Source organism: Acanthopagrus latus, chromosome 21 (genome assembly GCF_904848185.1).
Source record: "Acanthopagrus latus isolate v.2019 chromosome 21, fAcaLat1.1, whole genome shotgun sequence".
NCBI classification, from domain to species: domain Eukaryota; kingdom Metazoa; phylum Chordata; class Actinopteri; order Spariformes; family Sparidae; genus Acanthopagrus; species Acanthopagrus latus.
This window is the reverse complement of record NC_051059.1, coordinates 18931273-18953827: the sequence shown is the minus strand read 5'-3', so window position 1 is coordinate 18953827 and position 22555 is coordinate 18931273. Positions and strand designations below refer to the sequence as shown.

The window sequence follows — 22555 nt, the reverse complement described above, 5'->3', positions numbered from 1 at the left end:
GATTGACTAAAAAAGACTTTTTTGTTAATCTTCAAACCTGAAAATAAAATAAAAAGTATTTTTTAGACAAAATCCTGTCAAACTGTGGGTCTGTGGTCCAATGTGCATCTATTGTGAGGTTCCTCGACAGCAAAAGGTTTTAACACCTTACTGAAACACCTGCTTGGTAAGAATATTCCTGTAAGAAATTCCTATCCAGTCGATTTTACAGTACACTTCATTTGATCAACACAAAGAGATTAGAATCGAAGAGATCCACGTGGCAGGCACAGCGACGAGAACGGCTTGCAAAGTGTCACGCAACGGGGCCTCGTTTTGAGTTTCTAATCGTTCCGCGCGTACGAAACAACATGGGCGCAGGCGCGTGCATGAAGTTAGAGGGCAGGACTCGCACTCGAGGGTGAACATTCATCACTCCCGAGCCGTCGCACACGGACACAAGCTTGGCACGAACCTGTCAGGGGTCAATAATCCAGAAATAATAACACACACACACACACACTGCGGGCATGACTTGTCAACAGATTTTGGGAATGCGGCTGTGTGTGTTTTGGCAAATTGTGTGACACGTTGCTACAAGTGCATTGAAAGAAATGTTAATATGCTGTTGTTAAAATGGTCTTTGGTCAGGAGGGAGTTGGTTCGCTGCACAGTGTTAATTAGAAGGTTTGAGCAGATCTGGATACTTTATACCTTGTATATGTGACACTATTTTAGGGGGGTCAAGGTCAGGAATTTGAGCTCCGGTAAGGAGAAGGCAGAGAGGGTGGGTGTCAAACAATCCATACCTGCCACAGCTCAACCCCTGACCTTTTTGACACCCGCCCACCTGCCCCCTACACTAAACCTCCTGGCATGGCACTCTCATCTTAAAGCCCAAAGGCTTCAGATACAGGGAGGCGCAGAGGAAGATGGCTCTGCTCAAGTGTTACTCCGAGTGTTTTTGCCACAAGCTTGTCAATCTGTTTCATGTCTTTGTGCTCCTCAGCCGATGCGCTTAGCATGCCATCACAATATTTCATGCTCTCTGCAAACAATACGTAGGTGCTGGCCGTATTTCAAGAGTGTGTGTGTTTAGACTGGCAGCGCACAGTTGGAAAGACAGGCCTGAAATTAAGGAGGGCCATGCCAGGACAGGCCCCTGCCTTCCAAGATCTCGCTGTCTGTTTCTGACTGGGTTTGTTTCCGGAGGATTCTTCTCGCCATCACTCAGTTGACTGGCATCAAGTCAGATACAACAGTGAAGGGCACTGCCACATTCAGGCCTATTTAAAAGTAAAGTTGGAAGCGTTAAGTCCTCTTGAGATAACAGAATTTACAATTCTCACAGGAATGAGAGTAAATAAGAAGTGGCTGGATTGCTTGTTTTTCAGCCTTATCTTTCACTGAATATGCACGGTGCAATTCTGAACAATGTGTTGGTTCCTTGCTAGTAGACCAAGGTGCTGAACATCAGTATGTCAACCAGATGTCAGCCAGGTCCTTTGTCAACGGCACTGTCTGGAGAATCAGCTAAGTATGAATGCTTATATGGTGTGCTGATCCAAGTGGGTTGGTTGGTTGAATGGCATGCAGACTCCTCAGCTGGCTAGTGTAGCAGAGGTATCTTGAAAAAGGAGGATCTCTTCTCTATCTGTACCCATGACGAGTGGTGGAGAAGGTTTTCCCCGCTGTACCGTGCTGTCGGCGACAGGTTCCTGAAGGCAGTGGCATGCTCTGCTTTGGGGGCATTAGGAGGGACTGGGAATGTGGCGCTATGTCCGGAATCTAAGATGGGTCCACATGCCAGCCAGCTTGTCTCTAGCCACCCCTGGCCCCCTTTTTACCCCCCCCCCCCCCAGCCTCCCTTCCGCACAGCCCTCCTTTCGCGTCATTGCAGCCCGTGTGAACTAAACTTCCTCCTGGTCCTCAGCGGAGCCAACATATTGATGGAAGGCAGCTCCTCTGGAAGCGCCTTGTTTCTGTTTTAAGCCGGATGACAGCCCACGTCTTGTTTGCTTGTGCGGCGTTCATCTTTTTTTTTTTTTTGCACATCCTGTTGCATGTAGGCGGAAGTGTTCCCTGATTAAGTTCAAGACACACCCCGTTCAAAGCCGAGGCTAGAAACAGGCTTTCTGGGAGATTTTATTTACTTGCAGATTGGCTGTTTTTCTCAACAGCAGCAATGATAAAAACAAAACGCCACTCGAGGCTATTTTGAAACCCAATGACTTTGTTGTTTGTTATTCAGGATTTTTGACAGTTTTCAGAGAGCCAGACCAGATGCCACCCCACCCCCCCCCACCCCCACCCCCGCCTGACCTCTGACCTCTCTCACCGTTCATCAGCCGAAGAAGTACTTGAACCTGAGGCCATTACTTTTCAGGGTCTGGGGGCAGAAATCCATCAGCATAAGTGGATCCTTCTTGACACGGTCCGACACTCCGCCGGCGAGCCTTCGCTGTGTGTCACCTCGCTTTGATTTGAGTGTTGAGCTGCCTCATGCAAGGAGAGATAGCAGCCCGACTGTTTCAAACGCCCGTGGGGGCTTTCATCAAGGCGCTGAGGGATGCTAGACGAGTGCAGGCCTGCCTTCATCCCTCTCAAAGGGAAGACCGTCTATAGAGATGTCTTTTTATTTAAATAGCACACGGTTTTACAGGTACAGTTTCCATTCACTGCCTCAAACCTGAGGGCAGGTATTTTAAGTTTAGCAAACACAGTGCCCTGTTTTGAAACATGTTAAATATTGCTTTAGGATCCATGCCAGCGCTGAAATTGAACGGAGATAAACTGGAACACAACAACACAAGACAAGGGGCGGGGGTGGTCAGGTGGTGTCGGTGAGGCCTCGCGTTGACACTGCAGGTGTCACGTGCACGCTGGTGTCACAGGGTTTAAAATTTCCGAGCCACGCCAAGACCACGTCAGCCCGCAACAAAGAGAGCTTTCATTTATCAGCAATTACCTTTCCATTGTGGCGGCGTTCAATCAAGCTGAAGTCACCCGCTTGGAGCTTTCACGGCTTGATGAGGATGTTGTTGAACTGCGGAGGAAGCACACCATTCCGAGCATCGTAAGCTCCTCGTTGGCAGAAACAATCATTGGTATAGTTTTCTGCCCTTGTATGGACCGTGTATCCTGATGGAGGGTGAAGATAGAGAGTTCAGAGAACAGACGTGGATCATGTGGGCTTAGCTGATGTCTTTTCACCAACCTGACTGCACCTGCCCCGCTTTTATTGACTCCACGCTGACATATGTCGGCGAGCTGTTTGTACCGTGCCGTCTGGCTGAACAAAAGTCAACCTGCGCGCATCAAAACTCAGGTGCAGGAAGCCTCGAGGTAGATCATGGCCGAGTACTCATTAAATGTTTTCATTTTCAGACATACAACAACCAAACTGATGTTGCTCCCCTGCTCTCACAGTAGAAGGAAATTAGAGTATTGTCAGTGCTGCCGGCCAAGACTGGAGACTGACGTGTGTTGAAAGAGCGAGCGGAGCTCAGGAAACTGCAACATTCTGCCAAAATCCGTTCAGTACAGTGACTGCTTCTTGTTGCGCCTGCTCCCTGTGCTCTGGTTTTTCAGCTATTCCATGTGGCGTACATCCTCATCAAGTTTGCTAATGCACCTCGGCCTGACCTCTGGGTGCTGGAGCGCTCTGTTGACAACGGGAGAACCTTCAGCCCCTGGCAGTATTTTGCACGTAAGTTCTCAAGTAATTATGTTTTGCAATGTTTCTGTTTGCACTTCTATTCCTGCACGCTGCTTTATTACTTGTGCCAAGAGTGAAGTGTTCTGAGGTTTTGATTGCATAAATCTGGAGTAAAATCAGAGCCAAAGTTGTTTCCACATAGAAGCCCCTCGACAGTCTTTTAAATATCTGCTATTAAATGTATGTAACTGTCAATTTTTTTTTAGTTAAAGTTTTTAAAATTATTTTTTCGCATATATTTAAATGTATATATTGTATAGGGGGCAGCCAGTTTAAGGCTTGGCTGACTATCGGATCCAATATTCAGTATTTTTCTGATTAAATGAATAAATACAAAAATGATAATGCAACACTTTGGCTCTGATGCAATCTGGTGCAATCTGCAAAGTAACCGGGAACTAAAGTTATCAAATGATATATTGGAGCAGAAGTATAAAGTACCATAACATGGCATTACATTACATACAAGTAAATTAAGGGTGTCTCAAACTTGTACTTTAGGTGAATTGTCAATAAATCTCTGCTGCTCCTCAACGTCCACTGTGTAACGCAGTAGCGATTTGAACTCATCCCTACTTGAGGACATCATTTCCACTTTTTGTTTTTGGACCTGGTAGCAGGATTTTTCTCCAGATGCGACAGTGGTGTGTTTGGAAAAAAACACAAAGAGATTGGAAAGTGATTTCAAAGACATGCCGTGGAAATCACAACTACAGACATAACCGTCATTAACAAAATCCTGCCCGAATCACAAACTCACAAGATATGGAGGATTATCCATATATGATTTCCTTTGTCTTAGTTGTAAATCAAAAATAACATCTGCCATTTCCATGTGCTGTGAGGAATGCAGTTTTTATTTTCATCATAAAGTACTCGTCTCTTTCCTGCTTTGCTAAGTCAACAAAATATCTCCTCTGGAAAAGAGCGACTGTGAAGACAGATTAAAAAGTGTTCTCTAGCACACATTTAATCCTGGCACACTGATCAGCCTGCTTAAGCATTTAAGACAGGAAGTGTGTGTGTTTATGTTGGATTAAAACGAAACAAAAACCCCACAACACAAGATTTTAACTTTGAATGAATCCCGGGTGAAATGTTAGGCTGGAAACTTTGATGTTTTTGGAGCAGATTTCAGAATAGAAAGTAGCGAGTGGTGACATGCAGTATATTTTCTTAAACTTGATTACTAGGCCTGTAATGTCATACTGTTTCCAAATTGCCCAAACTACATACCAGAATACACACTCTGCTGTTGTTTGCTGAGTTGGCATATCTGAGTTATGACGATTAATATCCCAGGAGGCACCTGTGCACACAGCCTGCCAGGAGACACAGCTGTGACTCATCAGATTTACAGTCTCAGAGCTTCTCATCATTAATCCAAGCTCATGCTCGCACAGACTCAGGCATTTTTAAAATTCTTATTTGGCTTACTTAGTTTCCTTTTTCACAAATACTGTAACAGGATATTAATCTTCATCAACACTACATCAGTACAATTAAGACTAGTACAAAAAGAGACAGTTGTTCTGTATTTTGCTGAGGTTTGCTTATCAAATACTTTTATAGTACCGATTGAACCGCCTCCATACTATTGAGTGTTTAACAATCTCTTGTCATTTGATACCAAATTTCCATACCTTGAGGTATTCTCATCAGCGTCAGGGAGCCAATAAGCATGTGGCATGCTTAAAAGATCCAGCAAACGCTGGTGATTGGCTGTTTCGAGGCATGCCCGAAAAACACTAGGTTACACCCAGAGACAGGTCTCACCACATCTCCACGTATTTGAAGTGTAATCTTTTGTCATATTTAAATCCAATATCTGCAATATGACAAAACTCCAAGAATTAACTGAATTATCACCAGAATGCAACTAAATAATGTACACCATGTGGCAGAGATATCTTCTGAAGTTAGCATGCTAACAACCTAGCCCCCATCCTTTTTTCAGTACCACTCTCAGCTCAGATGTCTGGACCACTAGCTGCATGGCTAACTGAGGTAACTAGCTAACAGAAGGTACAGTTAGCAGCAGTTAGCGCTTACTCCGGTCATATGCTGCCCCATATTTGTTTGGCGGCCAATTCTTGCATGTTGTACCTTTAATGCAAGCACCCGAACACAACGCTGGTCAGTGTTTTGTTATGTTAATTGGTGATAGGGAGTAGATTTACAAAAGCAACCATATGATGATATTATTGTTGTTACTTTACAATGAGTAGAATATATGGTGAGAGATTGATTATGTTTTTTATTTTTCGGTCAGATTCAAAGCGCGAGTGTATTGAAAAGTTTGGAAAGCAGCCCAACGCTCGTGTGATACATGATGACGACCAGCTCTGCACCACAGAATACTCGCGGATCGTCCCTTTGGAGAACGGAGAGGTAAAACATCATATTCAAGCTGCTGTATTGTATTAGCTATCAAAAAGCAATTTTTGTGAAACAAATACGTGTTGTCCAGATCGTGGTGTCTCTGGTCAACGGTCGGCCGGGGTCCAAAAACTTCACCTACTCGCCGGTGCTGCGAGACTTCACGAAGGCCACCAACATCCGCCTGCGCTTCCTGCGCACCAGCACCCTGCTGGGCCACCTGATCTCCAAGGCCCAGAGAGACCCCACCGTCACACGCAGGGTGAGGCACATACTGTACAACCTCACACATAGGTGTCATGCTGGCACACTCTCGTTCCCCATTTGGGAAAAGCCTGATTTATAGCTCTGCATCACCTACCCTCCAGCTTCCTTTTTGCTGACACACTCACACTGAGCTGCTGCCTCCTGCTCACTTGTCCATCTTTGTCAAGTCCGAATGCCAGGTCTGTCAGTCTGTCCTGCGTCATGGTAACTCATGTGGTAGAGACAGTGAGGACGGGCTTGGACAGCTCCCACAGGCTGCAGGTGCAGCAGTGGCTATCCTGTAACACACATAGCTTTAGTGGAACTATTAAAACTGTATGTAGATAAAATTCTCCTCCAAAACAGCTCAGTAATTCTTCTTTATTTGACGTTCTGCGAATAAAATCGGTGATGTCAGCTGTTCTTATCTTACCTTTTTACATATAATGGACTGATTCACCTCATGAAACTAGCCTCAGCTCAGGGATCAAAGGTTTAAGCTTGTGCTTGTCGAGATGTGTGTCTGACTTCTGTTGCCAAGTGAAACCAGACATTTGCTCAGGGGGTGAGTGATGTGGCGGCACATAAACCCTAACCCTAATAATAACATTTACTTTATTCTAGGTGAATCAGGTATCAGGATAACTCAAATGTTACCAGAATTAAAACCAAGCAAGGTGAATCAGCTTTTAGTTTTTTATGCTCGCCACCTGGGCGCCACACCTCCTAAATACCTGCGGTCTGCTAAATCTGTCAGCTCACTGACATCAGGGCTTTACAATGTTAGTTTACTGTGGCTTTAAAACAAGTAAGAGTCTTATTTTTGATTTGCTTATTTCTGTGTCATTGCTTTTTAAGTGCTTGAAGTCTTTTTCTCTTTGTCTTTGTAAAGTAATTTGGATCGCCTTGTGGCTGAATGGTGCTGTATAATAAACTGGCTTTGCCCTGTTATGTTTTACAGTATTACTATAGCATCAAAGACATCAGCATCGGTGGACGCTGCGTGTGTCACGGACACGCGCAGGTGTGTGGTGGGGGGCGTAACCAGGACCACCCAAACAGGTAAGCGGTGCTCTTTATCTGAAGCCATACGGTAAATATTTGACGTGATTCCTCAGGCACCTTTCATTACTTATTAATTACACACTGAAGATTTTTTCAGAAGTTTATTTCAAAGTATAACTCCTACCATTTAACGCATCTCCTTGGTTTATTCATTAACAAAGCTGAATAGTCTCATTGCACAACGGCCTCCTGTGTGTAACCGGCGTGCAGAGATGACTTGTGCTGAAAACAGTGAGGCGTAGACAACGGAGATGCTGCCAAATCTAGCGATTTGAGTGATAGGGAGTTGTTTCAGAGGAAGGGTTACCTCATATGTTTGTACATCGGCATCAACATTGTAAAGGATGGCAGATTGCTTCACTTGTTCTGATTACAGCCTGTGACATTGTAAATAGTTGGTAAAAGGGAGATGTGTGATACAATCCTGCTTTGAACCACAGTTTCCTTTCTGTTTGTTGAACAAAGTAACAACAGAACAATATAGCATTTGTGTTTTATTGTTTGTGAGCATCTTGGGCATTTTAAATGAATGTTCTGGCTTAAAGAGACAGTTCAGCCCAAAATCTAAAATATATTATTTGTCCTCTTACCTGTAGACCTGCTCAGTCAGATGTTTGCCTTCTCTTTATGATAATAGAACTAGATGGCACCAAACTCCTGGTTTCGAGAGCCAAAAAAAGTAAATACGTACATCTTAAAAACCTGTTTACTTAAGATAATCCACAGACCTTGTTGTGAGCAGTTTCATGTCGGAGCTATTTTCATTCTAACGTACATGAAGGAAGCTGCGTCTGCTCATGGATGAGAGGCTCGTGACAGTTAGTGGCATCCTCCTCTGCTACACTGTAACTTTAGCTAGCTTTGTTAGGTAGCCTCTCCATATGTAGATGCTTGCCATGTTCTGTACGGTGACGCAGTTGACTAGTGTGGTTCAGTGGAAAGAAAACAGCTCCTTTACAGAACTGTTGGTAGCTCAAATGTAACAATCTAGATGGATAAATGGTGCTACAGGTAAGAAGAAAAACATGTATTTTTTGATGCAAACTGTCCCTTTAAATCAATATCTGTACATTAACAATGGATCAAATGACCACTGCTTGGTTTGATGAACACACAGAGGATTATGACCTGATTCTGCAGTTCTCCTGAGCTCTGCTTAGCGTTTTAGTGTCTTTCGGCTCATTGTTTTGGTTTTACACTCCTCTAGCTTTGCTGTGTTGTATCCGTCTCACTCTCAACAGAGTCGTCTCCCTGCGCTACGATAAACTTTTGAAAAAGTTTTGAGTAAAAAGTTTCTGATAGGCAGACGCCAAATTACAAACAGACAAACTTAACACTAATGAGCTTGCAAGATAGAGTTGGAGTTGGTGGAGACCAAAACAGAGCTAGAAGCAGAGTGAATGTCTGAAACACCAGTTGAAATTGACGCATGTTGCTCCTCATCTAAGGCAGATTTTCCATGTCCGTTTGTGACAATGCATTTGCTGTACTTAATTAATTAGGGCATATGTCAGCTGTACAATTTGTTCTGCCGTCCTCAAGTGGAGGTTCAAAGAAAGTTCTGAGATTTCTGAGAGTCACTAAAGCCAGGTGTCTCATCTCCTGTCTGCAGGCTCCAGTGTGAGTGCCAACACAACACCTGTGGTGAGTCATGTGACCGCTGCTGCCCGGGCTTCAACCAGAAGCCATGGCGTGCCGCAACTGTTGACAGCCCCAACGAGTGTCATCGTAAGTGTACAAGTACAATGCTTCACACCGTGTGTAAACACAACCACGCTCTCTTTCTTTCCCACACTCCTGGCTCCTTGAATTACGACCCCCAGAGTGGACTGAAGTGTCCTCTGATATTTAAGCCCTGTTGTGGATGCCCTCATATGGTACTGCGGGAGAGCCTCAGTGAAGAGTTGAGAGGACATTCCTCATATGGCATGTGTGATGAACAGCACGGTGCACAACTAGCTCCAGGATAACTGCTTTTCGTCATCTTTAGCCAACTAGCCTAGCCGGGGGCCCGCGCCAGCCCACGAGATGGTCCCCCATGCCTGCTTATCGGGCGAGCCATCCAGTCAGCCAGCAGAGCCCTCGTCAGCTGGGATCTAATTGCTTTAGACTGTTGACAAATTTTCCCTTGATGAAACATGACCTCGTAGACGCCACAAAAAGCAGAGAGAGAAAGATGAAGAGGGCTTCGGCAGTCATAAACATTAATGAGAGACAGGGGCGGTATACAGGAAGAAGGATGTGCCGTCTTGTTTAGTTTAGATTTAATAGTTTCTCTTAACACCAGACTTATAACTCCTTTTTGAGAATTAGTAGGTTAAGGTGTTTAAATACAGACGGGGAGTCAAAGGTAATTTGCTGAGGCATATAGAATAAATCTGTGTGTCTGTGTGTGTCTCGGGGGTTTCCTCCTCAGCCTGCCAGTGTTTCTCCCATGCCTTTGACTGTTATTACGACCCAGAGGTGGAGAAGAGAGGAGCAAGTTTAGACACCTTCGGCAGGTACGACGGAGGAGGAGTGTGCATCAACTGCCAGGTATGAAATGCACATCAAGTCCAAACTGATTCCCGTGTGTGTGTGCATGTGTGTGGTTGTAGGGGAGGAGGAGGGTATTAAAAAAAGAAAAAAAGAAGAAGAAAAATTCCATGTTGTCTTGATGGAATCGTGTGTGGAGCATTTGATGCGGCACCGTTTACTCTGCAACTTGTGCAAACGGGTTTGTGAGGCCAAAACAAATTTCACGTTCACGCATTCCTCCGACCAGGCCAAAAAAGAAATGCATTTAGCGTTGTTTGCCAAAATAAAGGTTGTAATGAGCGTGATGTTGATACAGTATCCCTCCGGAACATGATAATGATGCGGAGGGTACGTGAGAGCATTACATCCTGTCATCAATGTGCATTTGAAACAAGAGAGCAAAGAGGACCTCTGCTCATCCATAGACATTTTGTTTTCTGCTCTCCTTGTTCAATAATAAAGGACTTAAGGCTCATACATTTGTACATGTTTTTCTGTAGCACAACACAGCCGGGGTGAACTGTGAGAGATGCACTGAAGGCTTCTACAGGCCTTTCGGAGTACCTCCTGAATCTCCCACCGGATGCATACGTGAGTTGCGCTTTCTTCGATTCGTTTTATTCAACTTTTTGATTGCTCTTGTCCTTTGCTTGACAAAGACCTGAGTGTTTCTGGACTATTATGGGTAGTGTTTGGGAGGGAAATGTTGGCTGGATGAACATGCATATCTGCCAACCTTGAGACCTCAGAAATTTTTGTTTTTTCAAAACCAGAGCAGGGTTTTGGGGGTCGTATCCTCAAAACATTTGAGATTCAGGGACTGCGCTTCCAGCATTATGGCGAAAAGATAATAACAAAATGATAATGAATAATTTCAGTTTCACTTTGAATTCTCAGAAAAACAGCACGTTATAATTATCCCTCTAGCGTAAACTGGCGTAAATCTTTGGCATAAAGTAAAGTTTATCACTTTGATCACTTTGATTGTCATTCATTAATTTTTTTCCCACTGCCCTTTTATAGCGCATGTGAGCGACCACTGCCCCGCATTTGTCATCTTCTCTGTGGGGATTGACATGATGTGACCCCTGTGATCCACGTGGCAGATGTAACAGCCCCTTCCCTTTTAAAAATTTACACAGGAAATGGGCGTCTGGAAATTGTTTAAATATTCTTTCTGCGCCTTATTTCTCTGCCCATCTTCCATTCACTGAGGATGATGAGGTGCAACAGCAGAGCAGACTACAAGTCGCGATGATTAAAAGTCACAAAAACTGTGAAACCGGGAGAGTGCAGTGACAAACTGGAGTCTGCCGGGATAATCGGGAAGTTTGACTAGTACATGTACGTGAGCTTTCTCGTGTCTGAACTCGAGAGCTGTGGCTGCTTTGCACGTTTTATTTTAATATTTTGCATTTCATTTGGGTTGAAAGGGATTGAAATTGTTGTCGCGACTTTTGTGCGCGTGCTGCAGTCACTTTTCATTTTGCATTTCTAAATAAACATGCAGGAGTGGAAATTATGGTTTAGTAAACAAATGAGTATAGAAATGACCATTAAGGCTGCAAAAGTAGAGACGTGTGAGAGAGACATCCTCGCAAAAATGTTGCTGTTGCTGTCAAAATTAAAGGCTGTGTAACAATCGAACTGAAACGCATATGAAAACATTGTTCTGAATAGTTTTGCATGTGTCATTTTGTCAAATCGGGAGCGATATACCGGTTCAGCTCCATCTCTGAAGCTGCTTTAATTAGTGCAGTGAAAGCACATCACAAAAATGTTTCTTGCTTCTGTTCAACTTTGCCATCTGTCATATTTCCAAAGCAGCTCTGGGTACGTTCGTGAACTAAATAATGTCTCACCATGTTGTTATTTGACCTGCGGTTTTCACTCTGAACAAGTGAAGCCAAAACAGGGTTATATTCAAACAGAGGCATCAGCATCTTGTTTGAGCGAGACACAAATGGCACCGTTGCACAAGTGCCACTGGCACCAAGCGCTTGTATTACTGCTAAACTGGGCTCCACTCGTGTTTACATTACTTTAATGGTCCGTGGCTGTTCTCCCGCCGTATAAATAGCCACCACTTGTGTTTGGACATTATAAAGTAGTGGAATTAAACCGGTTGCCCTCGTGCGCTTTGAAAAGTAAACCATAAAACCCACAAACTCAATTAAGCGAGCTCAGTCAAAGGAAGGTGTCTGTTTTGGCAAAAACACAGTGGGTAAAGGTTCAGTAATCATTATCTGCTGCTCGGATCTCTCATTTTGAGATGATGGTTGGTTGAGAGCTTTCTGTGCTTGTTACGGATGTGGGCAGTAAAGTTTTACTGTCAGTGATGCTGTATCTTATTTATGCATGTCCATGTTATAAGTCTACATCAAGGAAGCTATTAAAGAAAGATAGGACATTACATCATTATCAAGCATTCTTGGTGGCAGGTTACTGTAGTCTATGGGAGATGCATGGACAAGCAAACTAGAGCCCAACATGTCTGAGTTGTATGAGATTTTATAAAGACACGTCTCTACAAAAATACACCAAAACTAAATGAGATGGTTCCAAGTCTCCTCTGGTTATTGATAGTGCTTTTGTTATAAAGCAACATACATATCCATGATGGCAGTTAGAAACTTGAAAACGTTTAACTTTGGAACAACAAACTCAAACAATCAAACCAACCAAACACATTGATCCGTAAATAAAGAGTTGTAGTTACAAATAAATCGATCTCAAATCAACACCTGAACACTACATCAAAAAACTGTGATAACAAATAGTTAGCTTGTTATCACAGTTTGCCTAATTTACCACCTATAGTCTACTACTAATCTCAATCAGAGGCTCCAGTCATAACTCTTACAAATAAATCACTGAATTAACACACAAATCCAATTAAATGTACCTTGAAAACACATGAAATACCAGCTAAAGGTCACCAAACCAAAATAAAGGTGCCGCCAATCACCTAGATAGATCACCTGTCAAACTGAGAGTGGAGAGATGAGGGAGATGATTCCCTTCCTTCTGTCAAAGCACTGAATCCCAAAGTGGTGGCCGTGAAGTAACTGCAGGTCGGCTGCCTGAGGTCATAATCATGTTGAGTTGAATTACATTTTTTAAATTTAAAGTACTTGTATCTGTTAAAATATGTTAATGTTTTTCCACTGAACAGACTATAACCTGCAGAAATTCAACATACAGTTCTAACATTATTTGACTTGGGAACAGATTTTGACACAACACTGGAACACGTCTAACATCATATCAGTGACGGGGGAGTTTTAATCGCAGGTGCTGACAGAAATGTGAGTTAACAAATTGGCTCTGTGTTGTCGGGTGCATTGTTAATAAGCGCTGAACTGCCTCAGGCCTGCGTTCACATTGAATTATTCTGTTAATAAAATAATGAGAAAAAGGTTCCTTGGTCTGCATCAACGTATCTGTTGGCACGTGTGTCTGTATATTCCAATAAAAACAAACATGTTGCTCCACCAGCCTGCAGGTGCGATGACAGGACTGCGGCCGGATGTGAAATGGGGTCTGGAAGGTGTACCTGCAAGCCACAATTTGCCGGAGAGAACTGCGATCGCTGCGCTGACGGATACTATTACTACCCTCAGTGCATCCGTAAGTTCAGTGTTTTTACTTATCACGTACTGCATACCGAGTTTACCTAATGAATGGGTGGATGGATAAATAGACGGCTGGGAAACATAGGGGTGAAAATGCAAGAGATGCCATTCTTGGTGTGCATGAATAACATCTGTGATAGCTGCTGGTAAAGGAAGCGTCAAAGGCGGAAGCTGCAGTTAACCCTTCCCTTCCATTTGACACACGCAAAAAATCTTGAATCATCAAACTGCTCTTTTATTAAATGTCAGGTTGTCAGTCAGGTTGAAAGTTAACCCTCCATTCGATGGCAGGAGTTAGCTTCACGTTCACGCTCTTCTAAAACTTTTGCGTTTCAGCCTGTCAATTTTCTCACCTCGAGGGAAGAGCAACGCCCTTTTTTTTGAGCTGGGGGTTATCATTATTATGTACTCGGGCAAAGTATGCCTTTAATGCTGCGGGCATTTATACACATGCTGCTATTGACTAACGCGCATTCCACACTCCATCCAAACAAATATGATGCAGATATTAACAACACAAAGAAAGTTTCCCTCTGTCTTATCTCGGTCTGATCTGGCAACAGACTGAGGAGTCTGCCGGGGTGCAGACATAAGCCACCTCGTCTTTCATCTTTCAGCTTTTTAAGTCAGCTTTTTTTTTTTCTTCCAGTGGTTTTTTGTTTCCATCTTAAGACTGACTGACACAAACCTTTTTTTAAGGTTCTCTGCATTGACTTGCTCCAGCTTCTGAGGACTTTGAATTTTGATAAACATCTAACTGACATCCACTTGGTTTTTGGCAGTTCAACCAATAGAGAGGCGTTAATTAAGTCTGCTTTTCACTTTAAACCACTTAGATTGACCTGTGTGGCCACGTTGGTCTTATTCCAACAAATCTCTCATCTTGTGTGACTTACTGACATGATGCTAATTTTGGACTGATCCATTGAGACGTTTCAATATATGAGCAGGCGAATGATTTATTACTAGAAGTTATTATTAGAAACCCATTTCTGCCGTCTCCAGGCTGTTAGCACTGGCGAACCAGTCTAAACATGCTGAGAGAGTCATTAGGAGGCTGTCTGGGCTTCAAGAGATTCTTCTCTGCTGTTTTGTGTCAGTGTATGAAATTTCTTCAACTTGCAGTTGTGACACAGCGGATCAATGTCGGTGGGCCGGACGTTCACATCCATTCTGTCTCTCAGCACGAAAATGAGAGCGGGGCTACTCAAAGAAGTAGAGTGTCGTATATTAGTGTTAGTGTTCAACAGTTGACATTGTTAACATAAACTTAAAGCTTAAATTGATCTTGATCTTTCTGTGATGTTAACTAGTCTGACTCACTGGATGTAGACTGTTGCTGAAGTATGTCTTTGCTATCTGCCCGTAACTGCCCAAAACTCCCGCCACTAACTGAAACGACATCATCAAATTCCAAGCTAGCAGCCTGCGCTTCCCTTGATTTATTACCGTGATTCCTCCGATACTGTTTTGCAGACTGAAACACAAAAGGTGAACAACGGTCCAAGGAACAATTGTGATTTGAGCCCGAATGAACCTTTTGGTTTATTGTGGGCAGAATTTTCTGATTATTTACATGTGGGGTCACAGTTTTCTAAGGAATTGTTTGACATTTTGGGGAAAAACAAAACTTTTTCTTTGTTGGAAGTTAAATATTGATATTATTCTTATGTCAACAGCTAACATGGGTCCGCTCAGAGGTTTCAAAATCCACCTACCAGCACGTGTAGAGCTCATGAGTTAACGTGTAATGTCTTGGTTGTTTCATCTGTATAAAAATGAGAGAATAAAAATGATAAGTTGTGTTTTTACTGGCTCCAGCTACATATTTACTGCACCAACAGAAGACTATGTCTGTCTCATCTAACCTTCTACAAGAGAGTGAATGAGTGATCTCACTTGAAACGTTTCCCTAAACTTCCTGTCTGCCTGTTTTTTATGGGTTTTAATCTTACAGCAAATCAAATAAATGTGGGTGTTTTTTACTTGATCACATTTTCCCTTCAGTGGAGGTCTTTTTTATTTTGTACCCTTCCTTTGCAATCAGGATATCCCGTGTACCAGACGACCACCAAATCCCCTGCAGGACCTATTGTGGGTACGTTCATTAAACAAGATTCTGCAGCCTGTCGTACCGCAGTTTATCGCCATGGAAGTTTTCAAACAATCATTAAAATGCTGTAACTCTCCTTTTTTTTTCTCTCCATCCCTTTTCTGTTCAGTACCCACCACTTGCCCTCCGGGATATTTCGGCTCGCCGAGCTGTCAGCGTGAGTGTGATTAGACCTGATATGTTGTGCTGCAATAGAGTCGTTTACATGGCTGCGCTGCGTTAACTGCTTTTATTGCTTCTTCTCATTTACATTTACTGTGTCTAAAAAAAAAAAATCAACCCTCTGCTGATACTGTATCCTCTTGTAGAGCTTTTGTTTTTTTACAGGGAAGTCCTTGACTTTTTTTTCTTTGTCAACTGAGTCCCATTTACGTAGAGGAATCCCAGGTTGTTACAAAGGGCTTTAGGGGACCATGTAAGGCACCAGTGAGTCTGACTTTCTGCAGGGTTAAATGTTAAGAACATGTGACAGGGGTCAGTCAAGAAAAGGCTTAATGCACGTAGGCACGACTAAAGGTCAGATCATGTTTTTATTCCTGGTTCCGATCGGATTCGATGCGATGGTTAGGATACTAGTGTATTGTCAGTGGCAGAAGATCTCCGGCATTTGCTGAGCCCTGATGATATTAGATTATCATGTGCGTCAGTGGGGATTTCAGCTCAAGAGGTCTCTGTCCTCTCCAGATAGCAGTAGCCAGTTGGGACGGTTCAGTGAGAACTAACCAGTCTATTATTAACTACGGGCCCCTTTTTCAATATGTCCTTTTCTGGTTTCCTCCAAGCTGGGAAACCAATTATTAGTATGATGGAATTTTCTATTAAAACAAAGACCTCCACCCCTTTGCTTTTTCTGTCTTAGGGTTTGTTAAACAATAACTGGGAAGGAATTTTTGTCAGCAGCCTCTTTAAAGCTGATTTGCTTTAAAGCATGTTTTGTAGCTGCAGCAGGGAAAAGGAAAACGGTGGCAGTCTCTCTGGTGGCTGTTCCGTGTTAGTGCCAAGGCTATTCACATACTGATATCAGGCGAGGCTTGGCAAGACCCGACCACCAGTGTGTCCGTACCACTGTGTGCCACAATATGAGAACAGCCCAACTGGCGGAAGTATTTGTCACTCCTTGTTGTTCAGCCGGACCCTAAGAAAGAGCTCAGGCTCATTTATAAGCAGCCTTCAGGGTTCAGCAGGGTTACTCATTTGAATTTCTATCACTTAGGCTTCGATTTGTTGGCTTTTATTGTCAGAATTAACATTTCCACTGTGTTTGTGCACAGAGTGTATATGCGACTACAGGGGGACGGTGTACGGGGTGTGCAATGCTTCAGGACGCTGCCTGTGTCGTCAGGGAGTGGAGGGGGAGCGCTGTGACCGCTGTCGACCAGGATACCACTCCTTCCCAAACTGCCAGGGTGAGAAAGAGGAGTATTCATTTCCCACAGGCTGTAGAAACACAACCTCGTCAGGGTTATTTGCTGGATGATTACGAAACGTGACCTTTGTTTTGAAAGAGATGGCCATGGGATGCTTAAATGCAATCTGTAGCCTTTTGTGATATTTCTTGACTGAATGCAGCTGCGGGGTTATCGTGCAAAGAATATGAAAAATTTGTCAGGCTTTACTGTTACTGTTGTGTACAAGATTCTTTTTGTCTGCATGCAGTTTTAAGCTTTACTCTTTTGACATTTTAAACTTTAAGCTCTATCTGGATCTATCTATCTGGATCGGATTATGTTTTTAGACATTTTAGACAATTTGGCAGCTGCGAGCCGAGATGATCGAGTTGAGCAAAAGTTTTCTGTACCTATTTTCGTTTTTTTAGACCTGCAGATATATACACAGTGGGCAGAGATTGAAAAATATCAGAATAACCCTTTAAGGAAACCTGAAGTGCTATGATATCTAACTCATGACGCACTCTCTCTTCCTCCAGAGTGTCTCTGTGATGGCGCTGGTGCTGCTGACCGTGCCTGCAGTCCAAGCGGCCACTGTGTTTGCCTTCCCAACTACGGGGGGCAGGAGTGTGACGAATGTGCACCCGGCTACTATGGATACCCAGACTGTGCTGGTGAGTGGTCCTGAACCCTGCATGTCCACCAGTGTCAATGCAATGGACAAACCAGTTGGGTTCCATGTGATCTGAGTGCTGACAGAAAAAAAAAAAAAGTTCACTGGGCTCGCTGTGGCCTCTTCTCATGACTCTGTGGAGCAAGCAGCCTCATTCTCCCACAGCATGTTTAAAACCTTTTGTTCTTGGTCACATCGATTTATTTACAACATTTCTGCTGGAGCATGAGATATATATGGACCTCTTCCTTTTATGGAATCATATTCCCAAGAATAGACAACTGGGAATCACTGAAGGAAATTCTGATTCTGGAAATAAAACAGAAGCTGTCAAAACCATTTTCATGTCAGACTCATGTAACCTTATTGATGACGACTCTGCAGGCTCACATTTTTTGTTGTTTCCTGTCCGCAGGCTGCCATTGTTCACAGGAAGGCTCATATAGCAACATATGCAACCCAGTGTCGGGTCAGTGCCTGTGTCTGCCCGGGGTGGTGGGCCAGCAGTGTGACCGCTGTGCCTCTGGACTCAGGTTTCCCCAGTGCTCAGGTAAACACACCAGGAACCATCAGACTCAGAAATGAAGTCATGTTGCAGCAGTGAGACCAATAATCAATGGTCGAAGTACACAACTCCACTGCTTGAGTCAAAATGTAGATAATCCTGGTCAAATATTACTCCCAGTGTATAAGGTTTATATATACAATATACAGTATATATATATAATCTGACATATTCATATTTTTCCCTCTGTTTTTGTTCCCCATTTTTTGCTTCCAGCCCCCATCAGTGTGTGTAACCCAGCAGGAACCGAGGTTGCTGATCCTCAAACGGTACGTCACTCTCAATAAACCTCAGCTCCCCGTCGACCAGCGCTCCACCTTGATCATGTTTTTATTAGCCTTGATAACAGAAGTGGTCACAGGGTTACAGTCTAAATCCAGCGCTCTGGGTGTGGATTTACATTACCTCAAATAACTGATAACACAGCTGCACGTTGCCAAGACGTCTTGTGTTTTTTCCTCAGAAATGTAAATGCAATTAAAAGCAAAGGAAAAGAGACTTCCTTTCATTTTGAGGAGGAAGAAAAACAACAATGAGTCTCTGGAAGGCCTTTTTTCACCTCTGTTTTAGAACATATCCTATGCCTGAGAGAATGAAAACTGACACTGTAGTAGAATATGCAACAGCTTGTGGCTGATCTCCATCTCTCTGATTGTGAACACGTACGACTTGGCTTTGAACAGTAGCTAGCAGTCTCAACAATCCTTTTGATTCCTTATCTTTTGTTTCAGGGCTCCTGCCGCTGCCTACCAAACGTGGAGGGAACCCTGTGTGACAGGTGCAAACCTCTCTACTGGAACCTGGCTACAAACAACCTTCGTGGTTGTATAGGTAAGAAGAATCTGAAAAAAAAAAAAAAAAATGAATGGAACCTATTGTTGTTGACTGGATAAAGGTTTAAGAAATAGTTTCACTTGTTGATCTCCTGTCAACCAAAAGTCCTCCGGTCTCATTTTTCATCCCAGGAGGTATTAGTTCTGATCACTGACCCCATTTTTGTTCCACTGGTATTAAATCACCAGTAGCAATCTGACAAGGCACTGATACGAGGCTTGGCCCTTCTTACCCAGAGGATATGTCAACATACCGCTGTCAGCGAGGCCAGATCTGCCTTCCTGTCCCTCAGCGGGGAGCTGAGGAATAACACGTAAATACAGGCAAATTCCTGTTAACTGCTCTGAGCATGGAGCTGCAAGTCAACCATTGAGATTTCATGCTGTGACTCTGCAGTAATGAGAACCCAGTGGCACATAAAAAACAATAACTCTGGACTACTTCGTCCCTTCTCCAAGCCCCCACAGTAAATAACTCTGTCCTAATCCACTGGAAATACCTAATATGAGAAAAATAAGTCAGCCCCCATTATCTCAGCCAGTGAGAGAACAGCGTCAGGCTTTGTCCAGATACCTGTCTAATGTTACAGTTCTGCTCTTGAGCAAGAATGTTGTCACTACCACGCTGCCCGAAGACACAAGAAGGAGGGAAAAAAAGAGCTTCTGATATCCTAAGAATTCCTCTGGGCTGGCTGTGGCCGGACATTAAGGGGAAGTTTTGTCTTGTTTTTTTTCCACGGGGGTTGAAAGCGAGCCGTGGCAGTAAATCTCCTCTGGACCTTTGATGTGCAGATGTCTGAAGATTGCGGGGTTTTTGTGCTGCTGCGTTTCACCCATGAAAGTGACAAAATCCTGTAATCAGAGTCTATTCACCGTAGATCCTCCTTCATACTTCCACAACCTCTCCACTCTCTCTCATACCAGAGTGTCAGTGTGACGTGAAGGGGACCCTGAGTGGTGTTGGAGAGTGTGAACAGGTGAGAATTTCACCGGCCGATACACATCTATTAATCAAACTGTGATTCAGATCGGACAGTACAGGCTTTTGTTGCATTTATTTTCCGACTCACGCTCTCCTTGTTGTCTGTGTGTTTAGAAAAGCGGACAGTGTCACTGTAAGCCCAACGCATGTGGAGACGCGTGTGACACCTGTAAGGACGGATACTTCCTGCTGCAGAAGAAGCAGTATTTTGGTTGTAAAGGTGAGACATCCTCCTCAACTAAACCTCTCATGTCACATCTCACTTACTCCGTACTCACATGGCTTTAGATGGTCATCAACTTGTGGATGGAGCGGGGAAAAAACAAACAAACAGTCCAACTCCTGCAGAACGGCAAAATGAAATGTACACAATGATATCTTGCTACGGTGGTGTTGTATTGTTTACAAACAATGGCATAAAATACGTTGAATTAAATTATTTTCTGTCTATTATTTCATGTAATCATTAAAATGATGCATGTAGCCATAAAATCTAGATCTACAAACTTGAAATTGATGTTAATTCTCCTTAAAAAGTAAGGTATTTTATTCATTTTACAACATGGATCGAAATCATGTATTCATGAGACATGAACCTCCAGCTGTAAATTATGCCGCCGTAAAACTCCTGACTTTTGCTCCGTCTGACAGGCTGTCAGTGTGATGTCGGCGGCGCTGTTGACATGGCGTGCGATGAGATGTCGGGACAGTGTCGATGTCGGGAGAATGTAGTCGGACGTCGGTGCACTGAGTAAGATGTCTTCAGAATCATTTTCCAAGGTTCTCCACAATGATTGTTGACCTTCAGTACATTTTTTATTTCAATCAAAATGTTCATGTGTCTTGTCAGGCCAGCACCAAGCTACTTTTTTCCCACTCTCCACCAACTGAAGTTTGAGATTGAGGATGGCACCACACCAAACGCCAGACCAGTGCGCTTCGGTTACGACCCCCGAGAGTTCCCAGATTTCAGCTGGAGAGGTTATGCTGTAATGTCTCCTGCACAGGTCAGTACACATTCACGTCAGGACCTTGATGTATATGGTGCAACAATTTGAATAAATCACAGTACGGCTGGGGAACTGGACCTCTAAAAAACTTTCTATAGCTTTCTTTTCAGTCTATTCTGATGCCACCGTGATTGTTTTTTGCTTTTCCCTCTGCACTGATGTCTCTGCTTGAAGCACATGATGTGTGAATGTGGACACCAGCCCTTGTAGAACTACTATAACACTTTCTCTCTTCAGCCGGAGGTGATCCTAACGCTTACCCTCGGCTTTCCTGGCCCTTTCCATATTGTAATGCGCTACTGCACCCCCAAACACAAGGGGAGAGCACGAGTGAGAGCGAGGATCTTGGTGGCGGACGAAGCTGGCTCTCAGTCATGCTGCGACTGTAAGTGACGGGCCTGCCTTCCCTCGGCTTTGCCTTCCTTTCCTCACCTCTGCCTGCTGTCTGTCGATTAACCCGCTCACATGCCCGCCCGACGTGACTTCTAAACATCATAACCCTCATCGTCCACTCAAACCTGTAGTCAGCTGTGTGTCACTCTCGTCCCTGCAGAGTGAGGTCAGAGTAACAGTGCATGTTGACCCAAAAGATGGGAGGCAGCACTTGTTCCGTGTGGTTCTGCGGTTCTCTAACCCGAGCGGCACCAGTGTGACAGGTAGCATCAAGGCTGCCAATAACAGAGGCGCTGCAGGTGAGGCTGCCTCTGACATTCACGTCCATATCATTCAATCGACTCTAACTCATCATTGAAGACATTTGTGACATTTACACGTAAGCTAGCGTGTGACGTGTGTGACCGCTTGCTGATGATGTCCCGCTCGTCATTTGTTTTTCCGTGCCCTCAGCTGTGAGTGTGTAACATTTTTGCTGCTCGGCAGGGTCAGATCAGAGCAAGGAAGTAATATTCCCCGAGAGTCCCTCCCCGTCCTTCCTCACTGTCCCAGGAGAGGGCTTCGCTGAGCCCTTCGCACTGACCCCTGGGAAGTGGATCATTCACATACAGGCGGAGGGGGTTCTGTTGGTGAGTTTATGAGGGAAACTAAGAAATGAAAAGGACGACAATTAAAGTCTTCTGGTGTAATATTTTTATATCTGTTTATTCGAAATAAATAGCAAATGTGTAACAGATTGTACTCTAAAGTTCATTTTGTCGCTCTCACTCTCCAGGACTATTTAGTGCTGCTGCCGCGGGATTACTACGAAGCACCTCTGCTGCAGGAAAAGATCACCCAGCCCTGCACATACTTACCCTCTGCAAACAGGGACACAAAGTAAATCTTTAGGTTTTCTTTGTTTTTTAAGGCGTTTTTTTAAAGTTTCTATTTCACTCATGCATGACATACTGAGGGTGCACTGACTTTATTTTTCACTCACTGCTCAAGTTTCCCAGTTCTATGCAGCTTTTGCCTTGACTAGATCTAACATGATCCTATGAACGTCCGTAATAACAT

The 22555-nt window shown here is 43.8% G+C and overlaps 1 protein-coding gene across 3 annotated transcripts in view; it reads left to right on the top strand.

The window, feature by feature from the left end:
* Positions 1 to 22555, top strand: part of LOC119011453 (laminin subunit alpha-3-like) — a 59094-nt gene that overhangs the window by 7202 nt on the left and 29337 nt on the right. For 2 of the 3 annotated variants that reach the window (XM_037084590.1, XM_037084592.1), the window contains exons 3-24: positions 3571 to 3688; positions 5970 to 6088; positions 6168 to 6338; positions 7284 to 7384; positions 9000 to 9115; positions 9804 to 9922; positions 10405 to 10495; positions 13403 to 13534; positions 15587 to 15637; positions 15762 to 15809; positions 16924 to 17058; positions 17580 to 17714; positions 18129 to 18263; positions 18495 to 18547; positions 19010 to 19109; positions 20036 to 20088; positions 20208 to 20313; positions 20745 to 20844; positions 20944 to 21100; positions 21341 to 21488; positions 21983 to 22125; positions 22272 to 22375. In XM_037084590.1, coding sequence (XP_036940485.1) covers positions 3571 to 3688; positions 5970 to 6088; positions 6168 to 6338; positions 7284 to 7384; positions 9000 to 9115; positions 9804 to 9922; positions 10405 to 10495; positions 13403 to 13534; positions 15587 to 15637; positions 15762 to 15809; positions 16924 to 17058; positions 17580 to 17714; positions 18129 to 18263; positions 18495 to 18547; positions 19010 to 19109; positions 20036 to 20088; positions 20208 to 20313; positions 20745 to 20844; positions 20944 to 21100; positions 21341 to 21488; positions 21983 to 22125; positions 22272 to 22375 — 2435 coding nt within the window. Of the gene's footprint in view, positions 1 to 3570; positions 3689 to 5969; positions 6089 to 6167; positions 6339 to 7283; positions 7385 to 8999; positions 9116 to 9803; positions 9923 to 10404; positions 10496 to 13402; positions 13535 to 15586; positions 15638 to 15761; positions 15810 to 16923; positions 17059 to 17579; positions 17715 to 18128; positions 18264 to 18494; positions 18548 to 19009; positions 19110 to 20035; positions 20089 to 20207; positions 20314 to 20744; positions 20845 to 20943; positions 21101 to 21340; positions 21489 to 21656; positions 21796 to 21982; positions 22126 to 22271; positions 22376 to 22555 lie in introns of all 3 variants that reach the window. The other variant, XM_037084591.1, reaches the window with a different exon arrangement.